Source organism: Sorex araneus, chromosome 6, assembly GCF_027595985.1.
Source record: "Sorex araneus isolate mSorAra2 chromosome 6, mSorAra2.pri, whole genome shotgun sequence".
In the NCBI taxonomy this organism is placed as follows: domain Eukaryota; kingdom Metazoa; phylum Chordata; class Mammalia; order Eulipotyphla; family Soricidae; genus Sorex; species Sorex araneus.
In genome coordinates this window covers 54,087,807-54,108,505 of record NC_073307.1, presented here as the reverse complement: position 1 = coordinate 54,108,505, position 20,699 = coordinate 54,087,807, and the positions used below count along the sequence as shown (strand labels likewise).

At 58.1% G+C, this 20,699-nt stretch overlaps 1 protein-coding gene across 1 annotated transcript in view; it reads right to left on the bottom strand.

Annotated features, from left to right (window-relative positions):
* The window catches only part of ENTREP2 (endosomal transmembrane epsin interactor 2), a 147,547-nt gene extending 133,807 nt beyond the window's left edge, over positions 1-13,740 (bottom strand). Inside the window, exon 1 of the mRNA XM_055141661.1 lies at positions 13,464-13,740. Within this exon, the coding sequence (XP_054997636.1) occupies positions 13,464-13,667 (204 nt within the window). The 5' untranslated portion in view covers positions 13,668-13,740. The remainder of the gene's footprint in view (positions 1-13,463) is intronic.
* Positions 13,741-20,699: the final 6,959 nt, after the last annotated feature.

Here is a 20,699-nt window from a genome sequence, read left to right as displayed (position 1 = left end):
AGAGACCCAGGATTTCTCCCAGGAATTCTTGACCAATGGGGCTGGCAGTTCAGTGGGAGGGTCGAAGGCTGGTCTGGCAGTGCCAGGGCTCACCTGGTGATCCCAGCAGTGCTTCAGGGCCTCCTGGGAGTCAAACAGGGATGGGCCACATGGACGACGTGCATCTGAACCCCTCAACGCATTCCTGGCCACACCCAGCAGTGCTCAGAGCTCCTTCCTGGCTGTGTCCATGCTCAGTCTCCCATCTCCCCAGACCTCACCCAGCCCGACCTCGGTGCCCTCCTTCCCCCTTGCCACTGGCTGATGGCCTCCCCTCCTGTGCCCTGCCAAGGCGCTTCCAGGGAAGCTGTCCCGGGTGCTGGACGGTGCGCCCAGAGTGGGGTGGCGCCCTGCCCTCTTTCCCCTCAGTGCTCCCAGGAGACTGTGCGGGGGCCCAGCTCTGGGACGCACTCCTTGTTCTGAGGCAGCCGCTCCCCCCAAAGCCATGAGTGACCCTGAATGAGGCAGCATGACTGGGCACCATGGCTGGGGCTCCTGAAAGCCCCAAGAAAATGGGTCTGTTTAAGTGCTCCAAACTGCCGATGGGATGGTGGGCAGCAGGCTGTGGAAGGGCAGGTGAAGAGATTTTGGAAAGCAGGAATAGAGCGAGGGGAAGCGGGGAGGGGCCCCTCCTGTTGTCCAGTCCCCAGTCCACTATCGAGGGCAAGGATGAGGAGAATAAGACCCAGGCAGCTACGGAGCTCAGCGGCACAGATCCGAGGCATGGGTCCGAGGCATGGATCCGAGGCATGGGTCCGAGGCATGGGTCCGAGGCATGGGTCCGAGGCATGGGTCCGAGGCAGGAGGGTGAGCATCTCTGGCCTGCACATGGCCGAGAGAGAGCTCTGAGAGTGGGTGCCGTGCTGGGAGAACCCCAGACGGTAGGTCCTGGGAGCACAAGCAAGAAGGGCGGCCTGCAGAACTAAAGAGGGTCCTGGGGGCCCCCCACCCTTGCAGAAACCAGAAGAACACTGTGAACACCAAAGAAATGAGCTTTCCATCCGGGCGGCTCGCAAAGTCGGGTTGGCTGGTACAGGTGCACAGATACAAATGAGGTGGGCGAGGGGGCGCTGACCAGGCAGCAGGCCCTTGTCCACCCCCAGGCATGGCCACGTTCGGCCCAGGTTGGAGCGGGAGGGCAGGAACGTGAAGGGAAATAGGCTAAGCACCCCCTCCCCCGACCAACCAGCCTTCCACCAGTACACCAAAGGCCAGTCAGGTCTGCAAGCCCCAGCAGAAATCCCGAAACCACAAAGGAAGACCAAGAATGCTCGGAACAACAGAACCCAGAGCACAGCACCCCAGAATGCAGGAATCACCTGCTTTTTAAAAAGTGTTTAATTTAATTTAATTTTATAAAGTAATTCATAATACTTGATTACACTTAATATTTGAACAGCAATCCCACCACAACACCTTCCCATCACCATATTTCAGATGTTTCCATCCCGAACCCCAACCCCTTCTCCAAAGCAGAACCGAAATAATTTATTTTGTATTGTTTGTTATGAATCAACTGCCGAAAATGCTCCAAAAAAGTTTCCCTTGAGGAAAGTGAGTGAAGATTGTTGTATTTCACCCAGGGGCCATTCAGCTCTTCTATAAGAAATCACTAACACGTTGTTAAAGGTTGAGCCTTGGGATCACCTGCTTCAAGCTCAACTAGTCCCCATGGGCACAAGTGAAACCAACGCCAACCTGGAGCGGGTGTGCACAGGCCTTGCACGTGTCAGGCCCCCTGAGCACCCCTGGGCCCATGCAGCGAGCACCCAACCACCAGGCCCACTTGCCAGCTCCTTGGGGCCGGGAATGGCACCCAGGCCTCCCGAGCACACTGGGGAGCCACCCCCATCACCCAAAATGCAACCAGACAAGAGCTAAGAAGCCCCGGCAGGAGAACGTGAAGGCGCTCATGGCGATTCAGCCGTGCAGACTGAGCGTGCACGGGCTCCTCGCCCCGTCTGCTGCAGCTCAGTGCTCGGTTCCAGCGAGGCTTGGAAGCTTCAGAGACTCAGCACCCAGAAGTGCACCCGCAACAGGGGGTGCTGCAGCGAGGGGCCCCGCCCGGGGCCACGCGTGGGCCTATCTGATCATGTACAGAGCACACGTTCCGGTCACACGCCTCGTCTCCCTCACCCTGTGGGCTGGGGGCCTGAGAGAGTTTGTTGTTGTTTCTCGAGGTGACACCTGACAGTGCTCAGGGATCAGCCCTGGCAGGGAGTGGGGCCCCACAGGTGGTGCCAGGGATCGAACCCGGCTGGCCTTCTTCTCTCTCTCTGGCCCTGTGCCTGCCTTCTGGAACTTCAAAGATAAGGCTGATGACTCTAAGAGAAGAATAAAAAAATATCTCAGGTGGTAGAAAGCAAAGACACAGAAAAGAGAAGGGAAATGTCAAGATAACGTAGAAGATCACACAGGAGGTCTCGCGTCTGTCCGACCTGGAGTTCCATTCAAAAACGGCAGAAGCAGGGGCTGACCGATAGATAGCACAGCCGTGCAGACCGCAGACCTGGGGTCGATACCTGGCACCGCACAGGGTCCCGAGAGCCCCGCCAGGAGTGAGTCCTGAGCACAGAGCCAGGAGTGAGCCCCGAGCACAGAGCCAGGAGTGAGTCCTGAGCACAGAGCCAGGAGTGATCCCCGAGCACAGAGCCAGGAGTGATCCCCGAGCACAGAGCCAGGAGTGAGCCCCGAGCACAGAGCCAGGAGTGAGCCCCGAGCACAGAGCCAGGAGTGAGCCCCGAGCACAGAGCCAGGAGTGAGCCCCGAGCACAGAGCCAGGAGTGAGCCCCGAGCACAGAGCCAGGAGTGAGCCCTGAGCACAGAGCCAGGAGTGAGCCCCGAGCACAGAGCCAGGAGTGAGCCCTGAGCACAGAGCCAGGAGTGAGCCCCGAGCACAGAGCCAGGAGTGAGCCCTGAGCAGAGCCAGGACTGAGCCCCGAGCACTGCCGGGTGTGGCCCTAACACAGACAGACAAAGAGTGGAGGAAGTGTGCTAAGGTCCTTCACCTCATCACTGGCCTGGGAAGCAGCAGGCCCACCACCTGGGGCCGTGCGAACTGGATGCCCACTAGGCATGGCTGCCTGCGGTGCCCGGGGACGGCCAACCCAAACTGGCATGCGCCATGCCCAGTCTCCAGAGCCCAGGCGCCTCCCCTGCAGCAGACCCGAGCTTGCGAGTTCCAAGTGCAGGGGCTCATCTCCCCCCGCTCCCCTCCCCCCAACACACACCTAGCAGGCTCCTCAGGGGAGGCAGTTACTTCCTGTGGGCTCAGGCCGGAGAGCCCCAGCCCCAACCTGCCACAAAATGAGAAAACAAAAGCAAAAGCCCCTTTTCCCAGCGAAAGGTCCCCTGCGAACAGTCTGGCCTCACGGAAATGTCTGTGGCTCTCAGGCCAGAGGGGCTCAGTGTCTACGACAGCGGTGACACATTAAGTGTATTTTCTTTTTAAAGCAAGAATGGTGGTAACGGTCAACACAGTGGGATCTACCATTGAGAGCCTGGGACACGTGGAAGACGGCCACTGGATTATGACAAACATCATCCAGAGTGAGCAGGCTCCATCCACAGACATTTGCACACGGAACAATGTGACGGCAAAGCACACCCCACACGCACGAGGATTCGAGCAATGGCACAGACAGAATGATCTGACACACCTGCCGAGTGCTGTGACAGAGAACAAGGAAAGACCCAGATCCGAAAAAATTCCACACGGAATCGTGCTTTCCCCAGCTACCGGATGAGCAAAATTAGGGGTGTTCCAGGCCACCATCAGTGACCACCGGAGAAGAAATTCTGAACAAAGCACTGACACCTCACTTCCACCACTCAACAAACGGTGCCTGCTAAGTAAGTCACATTCCACAGAGCCTCGAGATCCAAGACAAAACTCAAAAAGAAGGTACGGATATCTAAGATGGAACATCAGTGCAAGAGCGTGATTCCAAAATGTATGCGCTATAAATAGACCATTATTGAAAATCTCAATTATAATTACTTACAGCTAAATATGCAACCGGCAAATCTATAAAATGAGAAAATAAAATATAGGGAAATGTTATTACAAGAAGGAAAAGAAGAGGACTTTAGTGGCGAGAGATTAAGAGTACAGGGATTGAGACAAGCGAGAGTACAGCAGGGAGGGCACTTGCCTTGTATGCGGCCAAACCTGGTTGGACCCTGGAGCACTGTCAGGAGTAATTCCTGAGTGCAGAGCCAGGAGTCAGCCCTGAGCATAACTGGGGGTGGCCCAAGAACAAAGAAACAAAAAATGAACACACCAAAAAGAGTTCAGGGATTAAGGAATTTCCCTGTACGCAGTTGAATCCAGCCCCATCTCTGCCCCCACATTTAGCACTGCAGGAAGTGAACCCTCAGCTCCGAGCTGGGAATAGCCACTGAGCATCACAGCCCCCAAAGAGTGGATATCAATGAACTAGATCAACGGTGATGGTAACAAGCAAGAAACAATTTTTAAGAACTAGAAAACAAAACTAAGAGAGGCTGAAGAAGACAAGCTGAATAGCATATTACCAAAGGAAATGAATGGTCACTTAGCATCTATCATTTTAAACAAGGTTGAAAATGCTTTCTGATGGGCACTTTCCAGAAATGGAGCCGTCCTTGCGAGCCCACAGAGAAATGAAGAGGAGTCACGAGCTCATGGCAGGAACCCAGCACCAGCCAGCAAGATCGAGCAAAGACAAACTGCGTCTGCACGCAGGTCTGAATCACAAACCCAGACCAGCTGCCGGTGACCACAGAAGGGCACCCACTCCCACAGCATGGACACGAGGTCAAGGAAGAATCTAGAAGAGGTTATTCTAGAAAACCTGGGAATGTTCAACAGTAGGAATGTAGCGACCTACTGGAGTGCATGACTAAAGGCAAGCAGCCCAGAGCTGATGGCAATGTGAGAAAAACCTGGCAGTTATTTTCCTGAGAATCCTGGAGAGAATAAGCCTGGCGCAGTCAGACTTCCAAGCTCCTGATTTTAATACTAGACTGGAGAGACGGTGGGGGAAACAGTGATAAAGAACGTTCTGGGGATAAAGATCTCAAATATTTTCAGCTGGTCGGTTCAAGATCTAAACACGGCCCATGGGCCATAGCATCCCATCGGGGTCCATCCCCCTTCTATTATTCCCCATGTTTATGTGAGTCTTGTGCCGGGGGGATGTGCACAGTATTATTTAGGGGCAAAGGCACGTACCACAGACTTGAAAGTGATTCTGGACAAACAGGTTGCTGAGAAAGTCCATCCATCAATTGACCCACCCCCTAACGGACTGAGTGGGGCTTGGAGGTTTAGAAATAACAAAGCTAATGAGGCGAAGTGTTGATCATTGGGAAATCTGGGTTAAGGGCCTACGGGATTCTCTGGCCTTATCTGTTTCGCAACTTGGCTGCAAGTCTGAAATGGAAGCACAACACAAGGGCTCAGAATGACCCGTGTCTTCAGAAATAAAGATGAGACCACATTAAAGTGAGGAAGTGAAGGCTGTTCCCCCTAAAACTGAGATTAAGGCAGGCCCAATTCCTGTCACTTGTTGGACATTTTCAAGATTTCAATGAACTGCAACGTGGGACAGTCACGAGCAAGAAAGTAGAAAACCAGCCTTTAAATATGACGAACTACTGACCATGAAGGAAGAAATGCATCACTAACGTGCAGGAGATCTGGAAAGCCCAAGGGGCCCACCTTAAGAATAAAGACAAGTGGGAAGAGAAAGAAACTAAACCCGTGTGTCTGCAGAGGGAGTGTCCCCGGCGCGACAGGCACAGCACAGGGCTAGGTGACACGTCCACCACACGCCAGTCAGCACTGCACACACATCACACAACAGCACCCACCACCACCCCCGAGAGCCACACACACATCACACAACAGCTCCCACCAGCACACCCAGACACATACACATCACACAATAGTGCCCAACACCCCCCTAGAGCCACACACACATCACACACACACATCACACAACAGCTCCCACCAGCCCACCCAGATACACACACACATCACACACACACATCACACAATAGTGCCCAACACCCCCCTAGAGCCACACACACATCACACACACACATCACACAACAGCTCCCACCAGCCCACCCAGATACACACACACATCACACACACATCACACAATAGTGCCCAACACCCCCCTAGAGACACACACATATCACACAACAGCACCCACCAGACCAGCAAGTGCTATACGCACACATCACACAACAGAGTCCACCAGCCCACCCAGCACCACACACACATATCACACAACAGCTCTCACCAGCCCACCCAGTGCTACACACACATCACACAACAGCGCCCACCAGCCTACCCAGGGCCAAACACACACACACAACAGCGCCCACCAGCCCACCCAGAGCCACATACACATATCACACAACAGCTCTCAGCAGCCCACCCAGTGCTACACACACACATCACACAATAGCACCCACGCAGTGCCACTCAAAACTGCAACACACTTCACACGGCTGGTGCAGCACCCACTGGCAAAGCCTTAGGATGCCCCACCCCATCCAACAAACATTTATACCACAGCAATAAGACAGCCAGTGGCGAACCAGGGTTCCATTCTGACAGCCCTGTGGTCCCCCAAGCCCTGCCAGGAGTGACCCCTTCAGCACGGAACCAGGAGGAAGCCCCGAGCAACGCTGGGTGTGGCCCCATCATCATCATCATCATCCCGTTGATGGTCGAATTTCTTGAGCGGTCTCAGTAACGTCTCCATTCGTCCTAGCCCTGAGATTTTAGAGCCCCTTTTTACTCGTCCTTCCCAACGATGCCGCATTGGAGGCTCTTTCAGGGTCAGGGGAATGAGACCCAGCATTGTTACTGGTTTTGGCATATGAATACACCACGGGGAGTTTGCGAGGCTCTCCCATGTGGGCAGGAAACTCTCGGTAGCTTGCCAGGCTCTCCCAGAGGGAGAAGTAGGCTATAAGATGTCTCCTGGGAGCTTGGTTTTATAGTCTCTGGATGTTGGCCGTTGGTGGGATTACACGGCGCCAGGGGGATAGTGGCCCCACTGAACCAAAAATAACTGTGATAAAATAAAAATGACAGAAGTGTGAGCAGGGGGCCGAGGTGTGGCTGGCGGGAAGGCACCTTCCTGGCAGCTGCAAAGCCCTGAGTGTGACCCCAGGACCACAGCTCTGCGAGGCAGTCGCCCCTCTGGGGAGAGAGGCTCTGTCCTGTGCATTGTCATCTGCCCAGCTTCTCTCGGAGGGTCCCTTTATTTTTAGCCTAAGTCTCTGCCTTCACGGCCTCTCCCTGGCTCCTGCACCGTGAGTCTGTCTGACAAACTCCGTCAACTGGGTTAACGAGGCCCATTTGCACCGCGTGCCCCGGCCGCGCGCTGGCAGGGCGCTGCCAGGCTGATGCTTAGATCTGAACCCTGGGCCCCCACGTGGGCTGCCGGCCGTTCTCTCCCACGCTCCCTGGGTTCTGCAGGAAGGATCCGGGTTCCAGAGGCCAGGCTGTGCGATTACCAGGATGAGCCCCGCCCCCACCGCCCCCCCCCCCTTTGAGACATCTCACTGCCCAGATTGGAACGCAATTAGCTCGTGACTCCTTCGTTTGCAGAAACCTGCCTTTTTCACCACCAGTGTTAACTTGGTGTTAATCTTCAGTCTTAAATAAACTTGACCTTCTACTCCTGTTTCTTTGACTCTGACACGGTTCCCATCCCCACTGAGACGCCTGCCACAGCGCAGGTGCTGCTGGTGCCCCATGTATCACCCGCATCCGCCCATGGATGAGGGCATGTGCCAACGTGCCGCCCCCACGCTCTCAGTTTGGTTTGTAAAGTCGCAGAGAGTCACAGTTTGCCATGAGAAAACCGAGACACTTCTCCATTCTCCAACTCATTCATCATCATCTTCTTGTGTGTCTGGGAGTTGGGGGGGGGCAGTGGTTTAGGGTAACACCCAGCGTTGCTCGGGGTTGACTCCTGGCTCTGTGCTCAGGGATCACTCCTGCCTGTGCTCCAGAGGCCACGTGGGGTGCCTGTGCATCGCTGGGTGTGACCCAAAAACCAAAAAAAAAAGTCAAATGTCAAATGGGCACCTTATTTCATCATTTTCTGAAGTTCAGAGACCCTGAATATTTGATCCCTAGTCATGCAGATAGAGAGAGAGAGAGAGTGAGAGAGAGAGAGAGAGAGAGAGAGAGAGAGAGAAGAAAAGGTCAAATGGGGGGGGGCTGGAGCAATAGCACGGTGGGTAGGGCATTTGCCTTGCACATGGCCGACCCAGGTTCAAATCCCAGCATCCCATATGGTCCCCCGAGCACCGCCAGGAGTAATTCCTAAGTGCATAAGCCAGGAGTAACCCCTGTGCATCGCCGGGTGTAACCCAAAAACAAAAAAAAAAGTCAAGTTAGTAAAGGTACATGAGGATTGATGACGATTATACAAAATTCCTTCAAGTTCCAAACTAGGCCTGACGTCCAAGAGACAGGCCGGGGAGGGAGGTGCTGGCCATGCCTGTGGCTGACCCCTGTTCAATCTGCAGCACCGCACGGATCCCCTAAGTACTTCCAGGAGTCAGCCCTGAGCACAGAGCCAAGAGTCCGCCCTGAGTGCCGCCAGATGTGGCCCTCAAACAAACACACACAGGAGGTCTGTGGGCTTCAGATTTAAAGGACACTCCCTAAGTAAAAGGTGCAGGCTCACACGGCACACATATGACAGTCACTCCAAGGTTCCGGTCTCAAGGACAGGGGCCCCAGCAACAGCACGGCGGGGAGGGCATTTGCCTTGCATGCAGCCAACCCAGGTTGGATCCCCGGCATCCCATAGGGTCCCCGAACCCACCAGGAGTGATTCCTGAGTGCAGAGCCAGGAGTAAGCCCTGAGCACTGCCAGATGTGGCCCCAAATCAAAATACAAAAACAAAATGTCTAGCCACTCGCAGTCTAGGAACGGGGAGCAAAGGCAGAGTGTGGTGGGCTAAAGGTGGGCTTTGGGGGTGGGAAGCCGGACGCCCGGTCCCCCAAGCACCACCAGGCATCACCCCAGGCACCGTTTTCCCTTCTCAGCTCTATTCCCACTTCGGCTTTCACAGGTGCCCATTTGCTCTGTGTTCCTTCTCATCCCACCTTCCTTTCCAGAATTCCTTTCCTCGTCATCCTTCCCCACTCCCATTCCTGGTTCAGGTCCTGGCACCGCCGATGGTCCCCCCAGTATTGCAGGAGCGACCCCTAAGCTTCCAGCTAGGAGTAAACCCTGAGCACCCCTGGCGTGGCCCAAAAGCTCCCCACAGATAAGAACAAAAAGACAACATATGTGAAATGAAAAATATCTGCAATATATGGTGAAGGCACGGGCGCTCAGGCTGACCTGAGTGCTGAGCTAAGTTCCAGAAGACCTTACCTCCCAGGACACGGACAGAAATGTGGAGCTGGCTAGCCCGGCAGGGCCAAGGGCGGGGACCCCCAGTAAGGTCTCTATGAACAGGAGAGACGAGTGTTTACGGAAATTAATTCAGCAAAACCCAGCCAAATTCCCAGTCTGAATATCTTTCACGTCGCAACGCCACTCTGGGGCACTGAAGCTGAGAACTTATGCCCTGGTGTCAGAGCCACCGTCTGGAGAGACACAGATCCAATGACTAGAACATTCTAGAGAGACATAGAACTGATGACTAGAACATTCTAGAGAGACACAGAACCAACAACTAGAACATTCCCAGCAGAGAAGCAGAATAAACGCATGCCGTGGGCACTTAGAAAGTCATTACAAATCATAGGAATTAGAACGACAGACGGTGATGGGGAATAGAAAAAAATTTAGAGACACAAAGGACGTGTGTGGTATCACCTTCCTGGCCTTCTTTTTTTTTTAATGAAGGAAAGCAATTCTGCACAAAAAAACATAAATTCGAGTGTTTTTTGTGATTGTCACGGCAAATGTGATCCTGCTCACCAAAACAGGTTTCCTCCAAAGAGAGGAGGAAATATGGTTCTCGTTTTCTGTATCTAGTTCTGTATTTTCCATTCTTACAGGCATATATTGCTTTTGAGTATGAAAGTAATCCACTAGTGCACCTTTTGTTTACCTATTTATCTATTTTTAAAATTTTTATTTGGGAGCCACACCAGTGGTGCTCAGGGTTTAATCCTGGCTCTGTGCTCAGAATCTCTCCTAAAGGGGCTCAGGGATCCCTATGGGGTGGCAGGGATCAAACCCAGATTGTTCGTGAACAAGGCAAGTGCTCTGTCTGATGAGATGGTACTCGGGGAGGGACAATACACAGGGAGGGATAGTACACAGGGAGAAACGGTACACAGGGAGAACGGTACATGGTGAGAGCTGGTACATGGGGAGCAATAGTACACAGGGAGAGATGGTACATGGGGAGAGATGGTACATGGGGATGGGGTAGTACAGAGCGATAGTACAATGGGGAGATGTGGTACATGGAAAGGGATGGTACATGGGGTGAGATGGTACATGGGGGTGGATCGTAAATGGGGAGGGGTAGTATAGAGAGATGATTCACAGGGAGGGATAGTACAAGGGAAGGGACAGTTTATGGGGAGGGATGGCACATGGGCAGGGATGGTATACGGAGTGAGACGGTACATGGGGAGGGATGGTATACGGAGTGAGATGGTACATGGGGAGGGATGGTATACGGAGTGAGATGGTACGTGCCACCCCTTGGGCAGCCTGGAGCCCCAGAAGGACAGGTCACACCAACACTTGCTCAAGGTCACCAGCTAGAAGCAGTCACGGTCAGGTTCAGCCCCAGCACTCAGACCCTAGGGGGCACTCCCCTAACCATTAGACTTAACAGCCCCTCAGCATGGGTAGAGGGGATGGACCTAGTGGTGGGGAGGTGAGGAGAGGAAGACGGATGAATGAATTGAGTAACTGGCCCTGCCCCCTGGAGTGACCGCCACCCCATCTGTAAGAAGTGAGGATGCCCCTTGGCTGGAGCCAAGACTCTTGCCCCCTGCCCTGGGCCCTTTCACTGGGCAGCTGGTGCTTGTCCTGGGACCTTTGCTGGGCCGCTAGCGCTGGCCCTGGAGTACAGCTTGGTGAGGCCAATTCATCCACTGCATCTAAACAGACAGACACAGAGGAACAAAGGGAGGGAGGGAGGGAGGGAGGGAAGGAGGAAGGGAGGGAGGGAGGGGTGCATAGGTAGATGGATGATGCAGACGATAGAGGGATGGATGAATCAGTGGATGGGTAGGTGGGAGGGTGGGTGTATGTGTGTGGATGGATGGAGGGATGGGCAGATGGACAGAGGGATGGACAGATGGACAGATGATGGGCAGATGGATGGAAGGATGGGCAGATGGATGGAAGGATGGGCAGATGGACGGAGGTATAGGTAGAGAGATTGAGGAATAGGTGGAGGGATGATGGAAGAACAAATGAAAAAGTGGAGATCAGATGAGTGGGTGGGTGGACGGATGAGTAGGTGAGGACGGAGGGGTGGGTGGGTGGGTGGGTGAGGGATGTGTGGATGGAGGGTGGACAGACGGACACAGCTAGGACAGGCGGGCAGTCACAGGTGTGCATCCCCAGGCTCTGCTGCTCTGAGGGAGCCTGACCCACACCCATTCCTGAGGCCCGGGAGCAGCGGGGCCGACCCCCCCCTCCACACCCATGGTGAGTGCTCAGCAAGAGGGGGGACAGCGTAACCCCCACCTTCGCCCCCGGGTCTGCGTTGCACAGAAACCGCGAAGGGCCTAGAAGGCCAGAGGTAGTTCGAGAGGCCATGCCTGGTGAGTGGGCACCCTCCACCCTATAGCTGGCCACCCCATGCCCATTCACACCCCCCACTCACGATGTCCTCACACCCCAGCGAGTGTCTCCCCAGCCTTGGGGGTCAGCAAGAGACGTGACGGGACCAGTGCGTCTGCTCCCGGCCAGGCGCTGTGCAAATCTGTCCTGGCCGAGTCAGCGCCAAAGGAGGTCAGTGCATGCGGGCTGACGGCCCTCGAGGAAGTGGACGTGGGGGGCGGGGGAGACTCAGAACAGTAGCAACTGCAGACCCCTGGACCGGGGGCGGGGAGGGGGGGCATTCAGCAGCTGAGCAGTTTCCTTGCACGCCCAGACCCCAGCACCACACACACAGCAACTCACGGAAGCACAGCTCGGCGAGTTTGTGGGCACCCCTGCCCCAAGCAGAGTGGGTCTTTGTGGAATTCCCCCAGAGCCTGGCTATCTTTAACTCTTCAGGCTCACGCGGGAGGGATGCCCTGATCTCACACCAACAGCGTTTCTCCTGTGAAATGTCCTCCCTTTGGGTTTCTCCACCAAGGGTCCTTTGAGTCTTATTTTTAAATCCTTTCAGTGCCCGGGACAGTGCCAGAGTCAGAGTCAAGGTAAGCAGGGACGGTGGGAGGCACTGGGGGTCCGCCTGCCTGGGGGCAGGTGGGGGGGGCAGAGCCTGCAGTCCACCACGAGAACAGCACATATTAACCAGGGCTAAAAACTGAGCAACAGATGTGCAAAGACTATATATAGTGACCAGTCTGAGTCACGCTCCGGAGTCCCCTCCAGTGGCCCTTCTCACAGGGAGTTTCCGCGGGTCCCCTCCAGGATGTGAGATCAGCCTGACACCCCCAGACCATGAAGGGCTGCACCCAGCTCCTGGGGTCCCCTCCCCGCCCCGCCCCATCCCTTGGTCACTCATTTAAAAACCCAGGCAACCGGGCTTGAGAACAAAGCTCGACACGAAAAAAGCAAAATCCAAACAAACAGAAAAAAAGGAAACAGCTGGACAGAATCTGGACCTTTCAGAACTCGGCAACAGAAAGCAGAATTTCCGCAAAGGCTGGGGAGGGGGGTGAGGTGGGGGGCTTGGGGCGGGGACGTCAGGCTGCGGTGACTGGGACGCCCCTAATAGGCACTTAGAAACCAAATGCAGACGCGCGTCAAGGACTCCGGGACCCTGAGACCCGATGCCCTGACCACCTGTCGGGTCCCTGTGTGCGTCCTTTGCCACGGAGGCGGGAATACCCCTAGTAAGCACTATTGAGGGGTCGATTTCCTGGCCGGTCGCTCCTATGCCTTCATCCCCGGATGCTCTCCTTTGGGGTCCGTAGCCTGAAAACTGGCCCGGGCGCCCCCCAGCCCACGCGGGCCATCCCCCCCCCCCGCGTGGCCCCGCCGGGCCCACCGCCCAGCCAGGTGTCCCGGAAACGCCAAGTCCCCGCGGCCGCCGCGCCGGGTGTGCCCAGGGGCCGGCCAGGACGCGCCCCGCGCCGGGCCCGCCGCGCACCCGCACCGGCCGGTGCCCGGGTGGCCGCGGCGCGCAGCGCGCGAGGGTCCCGCCGCCGGCCCCGCAGGAAAAGTAAGTGCGGGGCCCCGCGCGGGGGGCGCGGGCGCCGGCGGTCCCGGAGTTGGGCAGCGCCCGCGCCCAGAGACACTCACCGAGAAGCCGGCCCAGAAGGGGCAGGAGTGGCGGACGCGCGCCGAGGTGGTGAGCGCCAGCGCGGCGAAGCTCACGGCCACGATGAGGCATCCGAGCGCCATCTGCGTGGCCCCGAGCGCCAGCACGATGCGGGAGCGGCCCGGGCACGGGCGCAGGCGGGACAGGCTGCGGGGCAGCGCGCGGGGCGCCCCGGCCCGCGGCATCTCAGCGCGGGGCCCCGGCAAGTGGCGCCGCGCGCGGGGACGGGCGCCCCGGGGGCCGCCCGCAGCCGCCGCCCGGGCCCGCGCCCATCGCCGCTCCGCAGGGCCGCCGGCCGCGCCGCACCGCCCGCCCGCGCGCTCCCCGGCCCGGGCGCGGGCGCGAGCCAACGCCGGGCGCGAGCCGCAGCGTCAGGCGCGGGGCCGGGGCCGAGCGCGGCGCGGGCGCGCGGCAGGTGCGGGGGCGCCGGCCCTGCCCCGCGCCGGGCCCCGCCGCTCTGCGGCGCCGAATCCCGGCTCCGGGATTTCCCGGACCCCGCTGGGAACGCGGCGCCCCCGGGCTGGCCAGGTCCCACTCCGACCTCGTGCGCACCTTGGCAGACGGGTCAAAAGTTGGGGCTTAAAGCTGATGGCCCCGGGGACTGGCACACAGCTCAGAGGGTTGGCGCGCCAGGGGCCCTGAATTCAGCCCCGCAACTGAACACAGCGTGGCTCCGAGGGCCCCCAGCACGCCCCAGCACCACCCAACATCCCGTCTTTAGACCTGCAGAGTCCCTCATACAGCCAGCAGCGCCGGGACCTCGGAGCACGGCTGAGGCTAAATAAACAAATAAGTAAATGTACATAGTAAATTGAAATAAACGCTGATTCCAAGGGTTTATTGGAGTGGGGCTTGGGGGGTGGGGAGTCTCCGTGTCTGAGCTGTCTCTGGGTGTAGGTCTGGCACCCAGGAACACCTACCCCCCCTCCAGGGGCCCCTGAGCCTGGTACCACCATGTGGCGCACACACCAAAAATGAGAGCAAAGCAGCTAGGAAATCACTTCCACTCCCTTTTGCCAGTGCCTCATTCTCAGTCACCACCCCTCGGGGTCAGGGGAGGAAAAAGCAAGGCTGGGAAGTGGTGACTGTCTTGCTTTGCTTGTTGGGCCGGCTGGGGGGACAGCTTTAAGACTGGTGGTGTTGAAAAAGGCTGTGTAGACGGATTCACAGAGGGTCGGGGGCCAGAAGGAGTAGGGCCAAGTTGAAAAGCATGGAGACAAGGCTGTGCATTTCCCCAGGCCCTTGGACAGCCTAACTGAACTGAGGGGTCCCTGCTGGGTCTCCAGCTCTGGAGAATGTCGCCCCCAAACTGCTAGGTTACTGGGGCTTGAAATTCCGCCATTAGAGATATTGATTCCTTTGGGGCTTGACGAGTCTCTATTAAAATGCAAATTCCTCTTGAAGGGGCAAGTGCTCCAGCCTTTATCAGCCAACACCTTGGCAGGGCTGGGATTTATTTTCCAATTTAACTGGATGGAGCAGGGGAAGAAGGGGGGGTGGGGAACAGCGCTTGAGAGAGGGGCTGACCTCAGAGCTGGCCAGGGGCCAAGGGCGCCTTCTCCCGCTCCTCCTCCTGTCCTTATCTGTGCAGAGGAAGCGCCTCTGGCCAACCCCCACCCCCTGAGTTCACTTTCTGAGTTCCTGAAGACTTGGGCGAGACTTGCAGCGGGCGAGTCTGAAAAGGGCCTGGAAGCAAAGCCCTGCAGGGTCCTTTGGGCCATCCCTGGACTGCCCTCTTCCCTTCATTCATTCACGTGACAAGGGACCCAGCACCAAGAGTCCAGTCCCTGCCTGCCAGGTAGGCGAGGCAGAAAATGAGGCTGACCTGCACCCTCCCACTCACGGAGCTTCCTTGACTCCACCCCGCACCCACAGCGCGAGGAGGGTGTCGAGACGACAGGACCGACCAGCCTGCTGAGCCCCGGGGCCTGCCCGCTCCGTCCAGAGGGCAGGCCGCTGACCCCATCATTCTAGGGCCCTGGGATGTTTTCCTGGGGTGGGGAGTTCCATGACACTCCCAAACACGGAGCTGGGCGCCAGCTTTCTGATCCCAAGGAAGGGGCTGGGGGTCCGGGTCTGAGGAGAGAGTGCTGGGTGAAGTGGGGGGGTCGTGCAGATCCCCAGAAACCACAGGGCCAGCTGGGGTTGTCAGTGGGGAAGGTCGGAAGGGGGGATGCGGGAGAGCCCCGAGTGCTGGAAACTTCCCCTGAGCCCCCCTGTGGATCAGGGGTGAATAGCTTCCCCCTACTCAGAGGGCCGTTCCTTATTTAGTGGGGGTCCCTGGGGCCTCTTCTGGTCATTCTGCCAACTGCGCTGGCAGCTCAACGTGAGATCCCGGCGATGCAGTGCTGAGGGGCTGGGGGCTGAGGCCTGGGGGTACGGAGCTGGGGGGGCTGTGGTGAGGCCTGAAGGTGCGGGGGGCTGTCGGGCGAGGCCTGGGGGGCTGAGGGGTGAGGCTTGTGGGGCTGAGGGTCTGTTTGGTGGGGGCCTGGGGGGCGGTGCTGGGGAGCTGTGCCTGGAACGTCTCTCTGGCCCCACTTCTGTTCGTGTGAGAGGCATCAAACAGGGAGCAGGCAGGCTGATGCCGGGAATCAGGGTGTGGAAATCTGCCACTTCCGTGAGGATGGGGGAGCCAGGGAGACGCTAATGAATGCTTTACAAACCTGTGTTTTTCTTTCTGTGCGTGGGGGTGTCTGGGGGCTGACATTGAGGGCTCCGGGGCCCAGTGACCACTCCCAGCCGACCAGTTCAACGTTGGAGCCTCGAGGGCCACCCCCACAGTGCCCCAGGGCTCTTGGGGTCTCACCCGGAGTGGGGTGTCTCCAGGGACACACCCGGCAGGGGCCTGGGGGATGAGGGGCTGCGAAGTGAACGGGGCGTGGTGTGTGCCCCTAACGGACCCTGCAACGGCACGTGCTCCTTGTTCTTTCTTTGTTGCGCCAGGATTGAGCCCAAGACCTCAGACATGCCAAGCCCGCGTCTTACCCCGAGTCACCTCCCAGATGCGGTTAGAGAATTGCTACCTTCTGTTTCATTGAAGGCAGAAGCCCAGGGCCCCTTGGTGCACAGTTGGGGTTGGCACATAGAAACAACTAGAATGAGATCATTTCGTGGGAGTGAACCCTGGAGGAAGGGAAGGAAGGAGGGAGGGAGAGAGGAAGAGAAGAGGGAAAGGAGGGGGAGGGAGGGAAGGAGGAAATGGATTTGGGGAGAGAGAAGGGGAAGCAGCAGGGAGGAGGTGGAGGGAGGGGGCAGACAGTGTCACTCTGTCACCTCCGAGCCCTCAGTGGCCTTTGCTGAGTGTTTTCCCTGGCTACAGGCTGCAGGACGGAGGGCTAGTGTAATGCAGAGCTAAGGCATTGCCTTGCCTGAAGCTGACCCCAATTTGATCCTGGCACGCAATAGGGTCCTTCGAGCACTGCCAAGAGTGACCTGAGTGCAGAGCCAGGAGCAAGCCCTGACCAGGTACGGCCCAACACTCCCTCCCCCCCAAAAGAAAGCAAATATTTTATTTCACAAAATAAAATTCTCTGGATTCACAGACCACATGGTCCTGTATTACCACACCATCCCAGAGCATCCACCAGGAAGCTCCGGGAGCTCAGAGGTGACCCCGCCATGGACAGCACGAGAGTTTCCTTCCCCGCACTGGCGATCCAGAAGGCGTGTCCACTGCACCTCCCAGGATGAAGGCCCCGGGGGCTGAGGTGGGGCGCATCTCCCCAAGGAGGTGAATAAAGTGTTTGCTGAGAGAAATGTCAGAGACAGGCTGGACGAGACCCTGCCTGCGGAGATGGCGCTGGGATGACTCACGCCAGCTAATTAGCCTAACGGGAGCGGGAGAGGGAGAGATCCTGGTGACAGGGCTCAGAGCACAGCATCTGGGAGCGTCCAGGCAACGGGAGCATGAAGCCCTGGGAGCATTTTACAAACAGGGGGGTGTCTCCTGGCACCCCACGTGGGCAGCAGTGCCTTCCCGCCCGGGTTCCGTCCCTCCCTGCACAGTGCCCGCAGACTGTTCCATCAGATGCAGAGTCCTCACGCAGGATTCAGAGGGAGCTTTTGAATTCTGTGCGTCTGATTCAGAAGGGAGCAATACCGAGAGGGGAGGGGCTGTTCCATCTCAAACACCCAACTGGGGCCAGGAGACAGCTCAGCAGTCTGGGAGCCCTGTGAACTGGCAGGTGCAGCACCCAAGACACCCCTACTGAGGCTTCCTGGATAACCCCTTGTCCCCCAGGACCAGAGCAGCACCCCATACTCAGAACATTGCTGAGAACCTGCTAGGTGGGGGCATGGGGCAGCGGGGGGAGCCCCCACCCCATGAACTCGACCAGCGCCCTCACATCAGGTCAGCAGAAACCAGCGGACTCTGATGACCTCATTAGCAGGAAACGTGTCCACGCTCATACAGACACAGACAGGACGACACGGGCGAGGAATGTTTTGCCCTTAGGGAAGCTGGTTCAAAATCGGGAGTCAAGACACATGAGGTTCCATCATCTCATCCATCAAGTGGGAGGAAAATAACGGAGCAACATTTATCATCTGAGTCTGCGATGGGAGTCACCTCAGCCCCAACGCCGTGAATATCTCGAAAAGAAGCAAAAGGTCAGGGACCAGGTGGACAGGCACAGAGGTCAAAGCACCCATTGACCCTGGTTCCAGCCCTGGCACCACCCCGGGGGCCCCCCACCCCGCCCCAGCAGGGGTCACTCCTGAGCAGAGCCGAGGAATAGCCCCTGAGCGCCAACCACCACTGGACAAGGCTGGCACTGCCCCTGCCACGATGCCATTCAGCTGCACTGTGGCTCCCCTTGCTGGTGCCCCAAGCGCCAAGTCTCCGGTGCTCTGCCACCACGTTTGTGAGCCCCAGCAGCCAAGGCAAGGTCCCTGGAGACCCGAGCAGAGGGACACGTGGGTCCCTGGCACAGGGATGCCCATCCTCAGATGAAGAAGTCTTGCAGTCCCTGGCGTTGGCCTCACTCACCACCACAGCACAAAGATGACGTTTAAGGGACAGCGTGGCCTTGGTGCTGCAGGTGAGCCGGGCACAGCGCAGCCCATGCCATCCACACACCCACGCACAGCCCGCACTGTCCAGGCACCCACCCACAGCCCACACCGTCCATGCACTCACACGCAGCGCGCCCACTGTCCACACTGGGCAGCACTGTCCACACACCCCACTCCCCGCCCTTCTCTATCCCTCTCTTCCTGCTGCCCTTGGTCTTCTTGCCTTTGGGTGCCAGGGGATCAGAGCTGCTGAGAACAGCCTGTGTGTCCCTCACGCACCCTTCCGCTCTCCTGTCAGTCTTTCGGCAAGTCAGGCCTGCGCCTTCTGGGGGCAAACGCCTGCAGCACCTCGAACAGCTCCCCAGTTCCTGCTGATCAGCCACCACCCCTCCAGGGGGCGCTCCTGCGGGGCGGAGCTTCAGGCCTGCGTAAGGCAGATGACAGGCGGTTTCCCAGGGATGGACGGGCCCATACATGTTTCCTAGACCCATTTCTCCACGTCCTCGATTAGGGTTCTTGCTTATTTGTCGATGTCCTGGCTGGAAACCATCATCAGTGTTGGGCGGGCACCAGTGAAAAGGAGCCCCGTCCACTGTCCGCGGGAATGCCCCTGGTTGGACCGCAGTGGAACATGGTACGGAGCATCATCGACAGAGAGCAGAGGTCCCATATGGCCCGGCAGTGCCCCTTCTTGGCATCGTCCCCCCACAACACAGGATGGCGGCTCCCAAAGCTCGCTGCATGCCTGTGTTCACTGCAGCTCGCTCAGCCAGCCAGGCTGTTCAGAGACGAGGGAGCTGGAGCACCGACAGACACCGCGAGGCTGTGAGAGGCTGGCGTCCTGCCGCCAGGAGTCGGGGGCATGGTGTCATGTGAAGGCCATCAACAGGGATGGACCAACAGTGGATATTCCCACGCATCTGCCCAGGGAGAGACAAAGGAAGGGCCTGGACAGTGCCGACCGACCGCAGGCCCTTGCCCTGGGCTCTCCTTAGCGAACGATGGGGTGGGGATAACCAAGCTGGCTGGTGGCCAGCACTGGGCAAAGACCAAGAATCCAGTGCTGGTCGGGTCCTGCAGTGCCAGGGATCAGCCAGGCCATCCAGGAGTGCCCCGGGGACTGTGGGATGAAGCCAAGGTCAGCTGCATGGAACACACATGCCTTTGCTCCTGCATCCCCTCTCTGGGCCCTGCACCGCAGGTCCCTGAGGACATCCGTGTCTGTTATGCTGACCCCTTCTTCCTCAGCCCCCAAGCAGGTTTGTTGACGGTTTCGGGGGGGTTCCCACCTTCCTGGCTGTAGCCCTCTGTGCCCTGGCTCCCGTGTAGAGGGGTGCTCCTACAGCTGCCTGTTTGCGCCTGACGTCGCCGAGGGGGCGGGAAGCAGCTTACTCATCTCGGACATTGGCTGCAGACACATTCCAGATGGCGCATGGCAAGCCAGCGCTTCACGCGACGATCACGGGAGCAGGGCTGTGAACGCCTCCTTCCGCCGCTTCTGACGCCTTCCTGCACGAGCAGAGCCCGCCTGGGGTTTATAGCCTGCTGGATGTCAACGCTTTGTTCCTCCTGGACGTCATCTGCAGCACGCAGTCAAAACTGACGGCTAACACGGACGGGGGAGCAGGGGGTCTGGGCCCCTGGCACCTGGCACAGCGGAGACACGATCCAGCTCCGTGCAGGGGCCTGGGGAGCAGGCGTGTGGATGGTCCCCACACGCACTCGGTCCGTCTGGGCCCAGACCCCACGGCCACGACACCCCTGCCACACCTCTCCACGCTGCCTGACGCTCCAGCCTGGCTGGACGCGCAAACGCAGCCGCTGGGCCAGCAGGAACGGCCATACCCACCCAAGAATATCCGTCAGAGGGGACGGGGGGCTCATAAAGGGGGTGGGCCTGACCCTGCACCATGTGAAGTGGGGCGTCAGTCCCAGCCCCCCGACACTGCTCCTCTCCTCAGCCCCTCGAGGACGTCCCCAGCCCTGCAGGTTCTTTGCAGCTCTGAGCAGGGTTGGGGGAAGGTCTGCCCCCCCCCCGGTAATTCTCAGCCAAAGGGACAGAAGGGGGCTGCAGTGCTGCTTATCCGCCCCTCACCCAGGGCGACCCCTAGGCAGGAGGGTGTCACCCAGCACCACGTGGTTCTCCGCCTCCCTCCCCCACCCCATCCTCCTGCAGAGGCTGAAGTGACCCTGATCAGTGA